Source organism: Astyanax mexicanus, chromosome 25 (genome assembly GCF_023375975.1).
Source record: "Astyanax mexicanus isolate ESR-SI-001 chromosome 25, AstMex3_surface, whole genome shotgun sequence".
NCBI classification, from domain to species: Eukaryota; Metazoa; Chordata; class Actinopteri; order Characiformes; family Acestrorhamphidae; genus Astyanax; species Astyanax mexicanus.
In genome coordinates, this window is record NC_064432.1 from 14,247,029 (window position 1) to 14,259,529 (window position 12,501).

Here is a 12,501-nt window from a genome sequence, read left to right on the forward strand (position 1 = left end):
GCGGGTGGCTGTAGATCTGCCTGCGCGGACTTTGGAGGAGAGATATAGAAAAATATATTATAAATATATATATTTTAGATAAGATATATATTTAATTTATTTCAGTTAATGTGTTTTATGTTGTTTGGTCTGATAAATCTGTTATATTAGCGATCGAGAGGCGTTGGGCAGTTACCTGGGAAACAGACGCTAAGTTTATTACCAGTAGTGTTGCCAGATTTTTTTTTTTTTGCGAGTTTTGTTCTTTTTGCTAATTTGTATATAATATATGATATCTGTATGCCTTTATTGAAAACGTTTTTTTTGCTATTTAAACTCTTCATGTCCAGGTGGACGGAGTCTGTTAAATTGTAGGTGTTATATGGTAGTGCATATAAGCACATACAATAAACTGTACTGTTTTATAAAGCAGTGGAAATAAATAATAGGCATTTGCTGTACCAAACAAATTCGTTTTTTTGCTTTTTTGTTTTAAAGCCTCGAAACCGTTATTAAACCAATGTTTAGGTTAGTTGCAAATGCTCTGTTACTTCTAGGCAATTTATTATTTAAATTTCAGAGATTTATTATGGTGAATATTCGGGATTAAATGAGAATGGTTTGTCTGGAGCTTTTTAGAGCTATCTGGCAACCCTGAGTTGCCAGCAGCCTGAGCTAGCGTTAGCATGCTGAGTGTAAACTCAGCGACTCTGCCAACTGACAGACAGACAGACAGACAGGTAGACAGCTGTTGCGGGTAAGAGCTGGTTTATTACTGTGGGTTACTGTAGGATTTATTCCTCAGTCTAACAGTCTGTGGTAACTGTAGCTAAATAAACTCGCTAAGCTAACCGCTATCTAAGCTAACTATCTACTGTCTGTATGATTTACCAGCTAAGCTAAGCTAAGCTAACTGAACATCTAACCTATATATCCCATATTTTACCATAGCTTAGCTTAGTTTACCTTACTAACTGCTTAACTACTGCCTGTCTTTCTTTTTCCATCTCTTTGTTTCTCCATCTCTCTCTTTTTCTCTCCATCTCTCTCCCTGTCTCACTCTCCTTCTCTTTCTGCCTCTGTCTGTCTCTGTCTTTCTCCTTCTCTCTCCTCTCTGTGTTTGTCTCTCTGTCTGTCTGTCTGTCTTGCTCTTCTCTCTTTGCCTCTGTTTGTTCCTCTGTCTCTCTCTCTCCATCTGTCTGTCTGTCTGTCTCACTCTCATTCTCTTTCTGCTTCTGTGTTTGTCTCTCTGTTTGTTTCTTTATCACTTGTTTCAATTACAAAGAAACAAATTCAACAGTAATTACAAATTTAGTGATAACATTAGAGAATTAGAAATATTAATAATTTAAAACTGTAAAACTGTCTCTCTCTCTGTATGTGTCTCTCTCTCTCAGTAATGAGTCGTGTGTGTAAGAAAGCGGCGTCTCGCTGCACGGACGATCCCCTGGCTGTACCTGAGCTCTGGCAGAAGTTCGCCGTACTGCGGCTGATGCTCTCCTCCTGCTATGGTCCACGCGGCAGGTTCAAACAAATTCACAACAATGTGGGAGGACACGTTCTGACCACCTCTACCTCCTCAGTGTTACTCAGAGCGCTGACCTTCTCAGAGGATCTTCTGAAACTCGTAGCCGGGGCGGTTATTAACCACGCGGCACGGCTCGGAGACTGCGGACTGTTCACGGGAATCGTCTGCATTAACCTGGTTCAAAATGCCAGGGGGATGAACCTCAGCGCTGCTCTGGCAACCCGGGTGTACAGGCACCTGTTAGCAGAGTGCAGGAGGTACCTCAGGTCGGAGAGCTGCGGCTGCAGGGTGGAGGTGGACTTCAGCAACGTCCAGACGCTCATAACTTTAGCCAGAACTGTGATCTCCAGCAAGAGGGTCTGCATGCTGACGCCTGAAGAGCTTCAGCACATCAGCTCTGTAACAGTGCAGGCTTTCCTCCTGTCTGTCCCGTCAGCTCCATCAGACTCATCACACTCATCAGCTCCATCAGGTCCATCAGAATCATCAGAATCACCAGGCAGAAGATGCTTTGGTAGGACAGTGACCATACCGTTGGAAGGTCTGCCGGTGGGCGACTCGGCGGTTTTCCCCGGCTTGTTGCTGGACCTGCCGGTCCTACAGTCTGGAGATCTCCAGAGGTTGGGTCCCGCTCCCTATAAGATCGCCCTGTTCAACATGTCGCTGTCCGGAGATCTCTCAGACATGGAAGATGCAGCGCTGGAGATCCACGCAGGACTAAACCCAGACCAGGTTCTGCTGGACCAGCTGCTGAAGCTTGGAGAGCAGGTGGTCAGGGATGGTGTGGTTCTGTTCGTATGTCAGAGAGTGATCCACCCGGTGCTGCAGCAGTACCTGAGGGAACGTGGGCTTCTGGTGATCGAGAGGCTTGGAGCTGCTCTCGTGGAGCCGCTGGCTCAGATGACGGGTATGAACATGATAATGTTTCCAGTAGGGCTGCAACATTTAGTCGATATAATCGACAATGACAATTATTTAAATTTGTCGACTACAAATTTCATTGTCGACTAATCGTTCATTTCTAACAGTACTGCGTTACACAAAGTGCTGGAGACAGAAGAAACTTGGTCTGTGTCTCCAAAAGTGCCCAAACACAACAGATTACATATGTATTCACTAAATATCAGTACTCTCCACATTTAAACAATATGTGGACATTTAAATATCTTTTAAATCTCATGTTTAGCTGTTTTTCTGTTGTTGTTAGAGGTGGAGGACATGGCAGATATAATCGCTGACTAATTGACTAATCGAAAAAATGATCATCAGATCCAAATATAAACCAATAATAATCATCAGATCCAAATATAAATCAAAATAATCATTAGTTGCAGCCCTAGTTTCCGTACATATTACTTTAAAAACATAGTAAAACATAAAAAACCTGCACTATGGACCCATATATGATGAGTTCCCCAGTTTCTGACACTTACTGTCAGTGTGTAGTCATTCTCCCCGGGATACATTAGGTAAACTTGTAGCTCATACAGCTCTGGAAAAAGTTTTCTGAAAGTTCTCTGATTTTGCTATTTATAGGTATAGAAAATGAACATTTTATTCTATAAACTACGGACAACATTTCTCCTAAATTCCAAATAAAAATATTGTCATTTAGAACATTTATTTGCAGAAAATGAGAAATGTTCTTATAAGTTCAGAAATCAATATTTGGTGGAATAACCCTGTTTTTTTAATCACAGTTTTCATGCATCTTGGCATCAGGTACTCCTCCAGTCTAAAAAGTTTTCAATTTGGTAAAATCAAAGAAATTCTTATTTTCTTTTTTCCAGTGCTGTTTATTATGATGAAGTGTCTGGTCTCTGTGTTGTCGGCTGTAAGAACAAGCAGCATTTTCTGAGCTGCTGATTTTGTGTTGGCTGTGTGCTTTACTGTTCACTCTATAGCACTTAAATGAAATCAAAAAGAAGACTAAATACAAATCTGATTAATTAAAAAAGAATTAATGAAATTAACATACAATTGAGGCTTAGTAACTATAAATAAACAACTATTTAGGTAAATAAAATGTATACATGCTTTTAATGTATCAGGATAAAAGTTTTTAACATGCAGTATATTATTGTGTATAATTATTGTGATTTATTAGGAAACACATTTGTTGTCATTTTAAGCACTTAACTGTAAATATTTATCTATATCCCCACCGTGGGATTAATGAAGGATTGTCCTCTCTTAATTGATCAGATAATAGCTTATCATAAAATAATGCAACTCCACTCATTTGAAAAGTGGTTAAGTTTCTAAAAATGTTTAAATATTCTACATAGGTTAATAAATCAAATAAACCCTATTTTTAAATAAAGTCGACTTACAGTCAAGTTAATTGTGGCTAATATATATATATATATATATATATATATATATATACTTTATTTAATTTGAACTATTTTTTATCTTATTTGGACTTTACTTAACGTAGATCAAAATATTGGCAAAAAATTCTAAATGTCTAAATTCTGAAAATATTTGCATCTGGGCTGGTATGTTTTATTATTACAAAGCAATATATTTCAGCTATTAATGTAAAACGTAAAAACGTGTTAAGAGTGTAGTACAAAAACGCATCTGTGTAGTCTGCAACAGGTGTTACTCTCGCTCTTCCTTTTCTGGGGTGGTCCTGATGAGTGCCAGTTTCATCATTACAGTGTTTCTGATGGTTTTTGAAATTCTTCTTTTCAGATTGACTGAACTTCATTTTCTTCTTTATTTACTTGAGTAGTTCCTGCTTCTCATAATCTGGATTAGAACATTAGTCAAATATTCACTATTCACTGTATAGCTGTAACTCTACCTCTTCACAACTTTACTTTAACTGATGCTCTCAAACACATTAAGAGACAAGAAATTCAAGTAATTAACTCTTGATGAGTTCAGCACAGCTGTTAACTGAAAGCCTGAATTCCAGGTGATTCTACCTCATAAAACTGAATGAGAATAATCTACAATACAGAACGTTTTAAAATACTGAAAAAACACTGAATTCAAGGTGTGTTCAAACTTTTGACTGGTACTGTACTCTGTATTTGTATTTAAAAACACTGTTATGTGTTTTTTTTTAGGAACCACAATGATCTCGTCTATCTACTCTCCGATCCCGGCCCAAGCGTACGGCCTGGTTGGAGGACTCCGCCTCCATCACAGAGCATCTAAAGAGCTTCTCCAGCTCCTTCCTTCTGGAGATCCAGCCCTGAGCACCGTGCTGCTCTGCCACAGGAACCAGACCATGCTGGAGGAGCTGAAGGTCAGCTGATGCCTGAGGCCACTTCAATATACAGCTCTGGAAAAATGAAGAGAGCACTTCAGTTTCTGAATCAGTTTCTCTGATTTAGCTATTTATAGGTTCATGCTTAAGTTAAATGAACATTGTTGTTTTATTCTATAAACTACGGACAACATTTCTCCCAAATTCCAAAAACAAATATTGTCATTTATTCACAGAAAATGAGAAATGGCTAATTTTTAATTACAGTTTTCATGCATCTTTGCATCATGTTCTCCTCCACCAGTCTTACACACTGCTTTTGGATAATTTTATGCTGCTTTACTCCTGGTGCAAAAATTCAAGCAGTTCAGTTTGGTTTGATGGCTTGTGATCATCCATCTTCCTCTTGATTAAATTCCAGAGGTTTTTAATTTGGTAAAATCAAAGAAACTCATAATTGTGAAGTGGTCCCTTTTTTTAGAGCTGTATATGAGTATATTATTTTACCAATAAATTATGCTTGTTATCACGAAAGGCCTATTTAATTAAGGGTGGAACAATATTTCAGTATCACAATATGTTGTATTGCTTTCATTTGTGATGTATTATCAAAATATCAATATTTTGTACTGCTAATTTACTCCACATGCTGGCACAATAATTAAATTTATAGGGCATATATATATATTGGCTTGTAAGCTTGTTAATTGGCTGGTTCTTGGTCGATTCTGATGGTCAGCTGGTCTCGATTAGTGTTACAAATGTGCAAGAAAACATTAAAAACTAAAAGAAAGTAATGATAAATGCAGGGCGTGAAAGGGTTTAGTGTACTGGGCTGTGTGTGATTGTGATTTGTGTGATTTAACAGCATCATTCTGTGGTGTGTTCTGTGTTAAAGGTGATGTGTGAGAGGGCGGAGCATGTGCTGAGACTGACACTGAAGGAGCCGTATGCTTTGTTAGGAGGAGGCTGTACTGAAACTCTGCTGTCTGCTTACATTCGCTACACGGTGCGTACGTCTGATTTATCTACAGGACTAAATGAGAACGATGCATGTGAAACCTCTACAGCAGTCCCATTTTTAAACACCGGAGAGAGATGTCTGCCCTGCCCATTCCTCCACAGACACACCCACCCCTCCACAGACAATGAACCTACTCAAACGAGTCCAGTAACTTCTGTTATTGCAAGCATTGTTAAAAACAAGCTCATGTGGATTTTATATAACTTTATCCACGGTTAACTATTTAGCTTTATGCACAGGTAGCTGTGTTAGCCTTAGCCAAATACGTTATACCGGAAAAAATCCCACTGCTCTGGAAAAAATACACAACCCATAGCTGGAGTTACTACCTTACAGATCCCAGAAATGTAATGCTTAGTTCAGCAGATGACATATACAGTTGCAAGAAAACGTATATGAAGTATGCTGCATGGATTTCTGCATAAATTGGTCATTAAATGTGTTCTGATCTTCATCTAGGTAACAACAATAGACAAACACAGTCTGCTTAAACTAAAACCACACAAAACATTATATGTTTGCATATTGAACACAACATGATAACATTCACAGTGAGTGAGGGGGAAAAATGAATGTGAACCCCAAGGCTAATGACTTTTCTAAGAGCTAATTGGAGGCAGGATGTTATGAGATGTGATTGGATGTGTTGGTAAAAGCTGTCCTGCCCTATAAAAAAAACACACACCAGTTTTGAGTTTGCTGTTTTTAGGAAGCATTGCTTGATGTGAATCATGCCTCGCACAAAAGAGCTCTCAGAAGACCTACGTTCAAGAATTGTTGACTTGCATGAAGCTGGAAAGGGATACAAAAGGATCTCTAAAAGCCATGATGTTCATGTGTCCACGGTAAGACAAATGGAGAAAGTTCAGCACTGTTGCTACTCTCTCTAGGCGTGTTCATCCTGTAAAGATGACTGCAAGAGCACGGCGCAGAATGATCAATGAGGTGAGGAAGAATCCTAGAGTGTCAGCTGAAGACAAATCTACAATAAGGAAAACATTAAACAAGAATAGAGTTGATAGGAGGACACCACGGAGGAAGCCACTGCTGTCCAAAAAAACATTGCTGCATGTTTGAAGTTTGCAAAAGAGCACCTGGATGTTTCACTACTGGCTAAATATACTGTGGACAGATGAAACAAAAATTGAGTCTTTTGAAAGGAACACACAACGCTATGTGTGGAGCAAAAAGGCACAGCACACCATCATCAAAACCTCATCCCAACTGTGAAACATGGTAGATGGGGCATCATGGTTTGGTTTGGTGCTTTGCTGCCTCAGGGTCTGGACGGATTGCAGTCATCAACGGAAAAATGAATTTCCAAGTTAACAAAGACATTTTTGCAGGAAAACGTAAGACCCTTTGTCCTCCAACTGAAGCTCAACAGAGGATGGATGATGCAACAGGACAACGACCCAAAACGTAGAAGTAAATCAACAGAAGAAAATACGCCTTCTGGACCTTACCCCAATTGAGATGCTGTGGAATCATGACCTCAAGAGAGTGATCAATTCACAACAGATATCCCAAGAATATTGCTGAACTGAAACAGTTTAGTGAAGAGGAATGCTCCAAAATTCCTCCTGACCGTTCTACAGGTCTGATCTGTAACTACAGGAAACATTGGGTTGAGGTTTTTGCTGCCAAAGGAGGATCAACCAGTTATTAAATCCAAAGGTTCATATACTTTCCCCCTCACTGTGAATGTTAACATGTTGTGTTCAGTAAAACCATGCAAACATATAGTTTTTTGTGTGGTTTTAGTTTATGCAGACTGTGTTTGTCAATTGTTGTGACTTAGATAAAGATCAGAACACATTTAATGACCAATTTATGCAGAAATCCAAGTATAATCCCAAAGGGTCCACATACTTTTTCTTGCAACTGTAAATCTGCAGCCTGATCTAGATCTCAGTTATGATCTAAACTCACTGGTCTCAAGTAAAGAAAGTGAAGACTGGAAATGAATAATGTTTATCATTATTTGTTTTTGACACAAGAAAACGCTCAACATATAATCACATTCGTAGCTAAATTACATAAAAAGAGAGAGTTTACATTTCGGTTTCTGACCATTTTTCGGAGTGCTCATCACTGCTGATGTTACGTTAGCATGTGTAGGATGTCTGCATTAGCCAACATAGTCCAGATCACTTTAGCTAACCTTGCTAATCTTGCTATCTAGCTATCTCAATACCCTCTGCCACTGATATGAATGCAAACACTCAAAGTTTCTAATTCATTTCAAGTAAGCAAACCTAGTGTTTGTGATAATTGTCCTGGCTAAAGTACCTTGCTACCTGTTTAAGAAAAAAGTAGCATATCGGAGTCTGTCTTGCAGTCCTTCTGGGCTCAAAGTCTTCTTTACCTGTTGAACTCTGCCAATAGTTAACCCTCGTTTTATTTAGTCTTTGTCCAAAAGGCTTAGTTATTAAATGCCGAGGCTTTTTAGGCTGTGTAGCAGCAAATATTTGATTGCTAGCTTCCATTAGCAGCAGGTAAAATCAGAGGCCACACCCACACAGATTTCCATGAGGTACTGCACAGTTCTAGTAATAAAATACTGTCTTTAACAGTGCTTTAACTTAAAAAAAAAATGTTTAACTATTCCTTAATATCTGATGACACATGTTGATCATTTTATCATTTACTACAGAAAATATAATACTGAATATTTCCTTAAAGAGTGGGTCTATTAATTAGAAATATTATTTGGATTAATCACACTTTTTCTAAGACTTAAGATGGTATCAGATGTTTAAATGTAAGTTAATAAAAAAAATACAGTCTACCAGGAGAAGTCAAAAGAATTAAGTTGAAGTTGTAATGTTACGAGAATGAATTCAAAATATTATAAGAATGAAGTTGTTTTATATGTATATATATAATATTACGACTTTATTCTCACAATATTACTTTCAGGATTATATTTTCAGTGTTACGGGATTTAAGTCATATAGTTACAAAAATAAAGTTGCAATATTATGAGAATAAAGTTGTAATATTAAAAGGGAGAAGTAGTTTAATTTCTTGGGCTGCAGTTTTAGAAGCTCTGAGGGAAAGGAGCATTTTGTGCTTATGATCTTTTACAGGGCTGCTGTGATTACCATCAGTTATCTACTGATTGTAATTATTATAATAATATTATATACTATTATAATTTTGTTCAATCTAATAATTTATTCCAAATTATTTTTTAAAGATGTGTTTTAGATATGACCAAATGTAATTTGTTGTAACATGTAGGACATTAATAATATGATATTACACAAAAAAAAAAGAAACAAGAATTGCCCCAGAAAAGGAAGAGCAAAACTTCATCAGAGTTTTATTAGTTTTATATATATATATATATATATATATATATATATATATATATATATATATATATATATATATATATATATATATATTTGTTTTTTTTCTCCTCAGACTGAGAGTAGAGCAGCTGAAGTAGCTGCAGATCTGAGCTGCTCCCTCTCGGAGGTTCTGCTCGGTACCGAGTCATTCTGCCGTGCTCTGCTCTCTGTAGCTGGATCTCTGGAGCGTGAGGATCCTCCTCTCCTCATGGACCTGACCTTCGCTCACTGCTGGAACTCCCGGACCAGCGATCAGCTCTGCTGCAGCTGTGGGCTGATCATGAACAGTTCAGGACTGGAGCAGAACCCGATAAACACCGAGCATCAAGCCTTCCTCCCAGAACTTCCTCAGAAACCGGACCTCCACCCAACACTGCTGCTGGACTCCTTCAGTGCCAAGATCAGCGCTCTGAGCGTAGCTGTGGAGGTGGCCTGCCTCCTGCTGGATGTGAAATACACCATCAAAGACGTGAATTAAGTTACTTTTTACGTAATAAGAATCGTAATTGTAATTAAGTAATTGTGTATAGTAGTGTTAATCTCTATCCGGACGAGATTAGTTTCTGTGAAAAATATTTCACACTTCTACTCAGTGATAAAACTCCTGCATCCGGACTGCAATTTAGAAAAAAGGAGGTCCAGTGAGTTTTTTGGTGTTCAGTAGCTCCTCCATTTCCACTCACTGTTGTGTTTTTAACGTGGATCTCCATGGAAATGCGTGTCCAAAGAGTAATTACGGTGCGCGGAAGTGGAAATAGCTATTTTATTAAACGCGAGGAGACGAAACTCAAGAGATGTGCATCCGGGCGGGACTAAAATTACCGGAGGAACACGGAGTTCAGAGTAAAACAGTAGATAATTCAGCCTGTAATTTTCTGAGAAAAAAACGTACATGGTCCTTCCGGACAGGAATAAAATCACAGAGGATAATAAACTCCCTATAAAGAAAAATTTACAACAGAAACAGCTGAGAAACTAATCCCATCCTGATAGGGTTTAAGTGTCAGTAATGTAAAGATATTTTGTAATAATTTGTAATTTATTAGTTATTTATATAGCACTTTTCACATACCAAAGCTTACTTGCAGGACCATCACAAACATTAATACACATAATTTCCTATTAAAAAAACAATTGTTTAACCTCCTAAGACCCAAACTCTTGCATTGCATGCATTTCTTATGTCTCTTTGCTATTCGATTAGTGTAAAAACAAAGAATTATCTTTTTACATTATGTAGTTTCTTTAAATAAATTATGTCCACATATGAGGACTTGAGGTTAATATTTTGATAAAACACACTGGAGTCACAATTAATAATGATTAGCCTGAGTGCAAAACAAAAGTAGTAACAACAATTGTGCCTCTTTGATCAATACGGCTCATTTGAAGTGCTGCTTCAACACGAAGACACAGCAAAGTAAAAAACATAAACATTTACTGTATTCTGTATACTGTATACTGTTCATTTAAATTTCTGAACAAAACTGAAACTGGGACGTGTTAAACTCTTCTGCCACTACTAGGTGACAGTATAATGGCCTCATACGAGGACACCAGGCCCTAGTAGAGCAAAATTCTGTCGCAAAATGTGATGTCCGCACGTGTGGACGGCAGGTCCTAGGAGGTTAAAATGAACATATCATAGCTCTTTTTACAAAAGTTAAAATACTGTAGGTCTGTGGTCTATACAAAACATGTTCTGTAAAAAAAGGAAGTTCTTTGCAAAAATAATGACTCTCACATAAAGATAAAGATCTTACCAGCTCTATTTTTTTTTACCAGTTCTGTCACTTTTATGCAGATCAGTTGTTGCTGGACATAGCAAGTTTACCCTGACCTTGTACTAAATGGTAAAACAAAACACGAATATTTATGCTTAACTGTGATTAAAGCACAAAACTTATTATTTAAAAGTTCTTACATCTCCCTCATCTGCTGATTTGCCACAGACAGCAGATATAGATCCCTCCCTCAGAAGAAGTCTAATGATGGCTAATCCTGCTGTGTACTGTCTGAGGATCTCTACCAGCAGACCAAACAAAATGGTGTTTCTTCAACTAGAAGTTCTACTGGGTGGGGCTTTGGTGGTGGTTGATGGGTGAGGGGTGGAGTCAGGGTGGTTTAATGTAGGACTCCTTATTGTTACGTCACAATAAGGGAGGAGCATCCAAACAGCTCATAGAAGCAAATGATTCCTGATGCCAAACTCTGTCAGCTGATTGACAGAAATGGATGGATGGATGTTTTGGTGCTTTGAGTGTTTATGAGAGCAGAAAGCCCTAAAAGCACACAAAAAGTGAGATTTGCTTAATATGATCTCTTTAAGAATTAATTTACTATTTCTTAATCAAAGAAAAAAAACATCTAATTCTGTAGAAGATGTAGTACATTTATTATCAACTTCTATACAAACGTAATGGAAAAAGGTGGTCTTTTCAAACTAGTTTCAACACTTGCTTTTAATAAAACAATTTTGAACCATTTTCTACAAAAAGTTATTGTATTGTATTAAAGGAGAACTGAAAACTAAACTGGGCTTTTGCTGTAGTAAAACATGATAAAATGTTCTTACCTTTGATGAATAGCACACCGTTTTTCCACAGCGTTCAGAGATCCAGAAATTTTAACATTATAACCAAACACCCTTCAGACTGGGTGACATGGGGCAAAATTTACCCTGATAAATCACTTTTTACACCGTTATCCAGCTAAAAGTAGCTCCACACCTCCTTGCTAGAATCCGGAGAGCCCTGACATTTAAAACGAGGCATCAATAACTTAAAAAGTGCAGAAGAAGCTTATTAAAACCACTGTTTACATCTTATAACGCTAACTTCAGCTCCAAGCGCCGCCATCACTGTACTGGTAATAACATAGACATATATATACATAGACACTGCATCAGAGACGGTTCTTTAATTAGGCAAACCTAGGCATTTGCCTAGGGCCTCGACCAAATCTGTCCTCCATAGGGGCCCCCAAATCTGACCATCCCAGCTACAGTAAATACACCAAAAACAATGTTAATTTGTTACTTATGTAAAGTAAAGAAATAAATATTTCGATTAAAAAAACTACAGAAATATCAGTAGAATACCGAATTAATGTCTGCTTAACCCTAAACTCCTGAATCAGATCGGCTAATATCTGCCGATCGCCGATACCGTATTTTGGCTGAAAATCGTCTGATACCGATTCACTGCCGATCGATCATTCCATCTCTAGTTATTTGGTTTATGTGTGTGTTTCAAGAATGAGGGCCCCTTGTTTATATTTTGCCTGTTCTGCATAGCGCAGCAGCCAGTGCCAGCAGGTAGACTATGCAGAAATATATATGTTTAATACGTTTCTTCTGCACTTTTTAAGTTAGTAATGCCTCGTTTTA

At 37.8% G+C, this 12,501-nt stretch overlaps 1 protein-coding gene across 1 annotated transcript; it reads left to right on the forward strand.

Moving 5' to 3' along the window:
* Positions 1-98: 98 nt before the first annotated feature.
* mkks (MKKS centrosomal shuttling protein) lies at positions 99-11,022 on the forward strand. Its single transcript, XM_022667198.2, has 5 exons — positions 99-736; positions 1,377-2,414; positions 4,588-4,769; positions 5,629-5,739; positions 9,187-11,022. Exons 2-5 carry the CDS (start codon positions 1,379-1,381, stop codon positions 9,589-9,591), a joined length of 1,734 nt encoding a protein of 577 aa, XP_022522919.2. The 5' UTR covers positions 99-736; positions 1,377-1,378; the 3' UTR covers positions 9,592-11,022.
* The last annotated feature ends 1,479 nt before the right edge of the window (positions 11,023-12,501 follow it).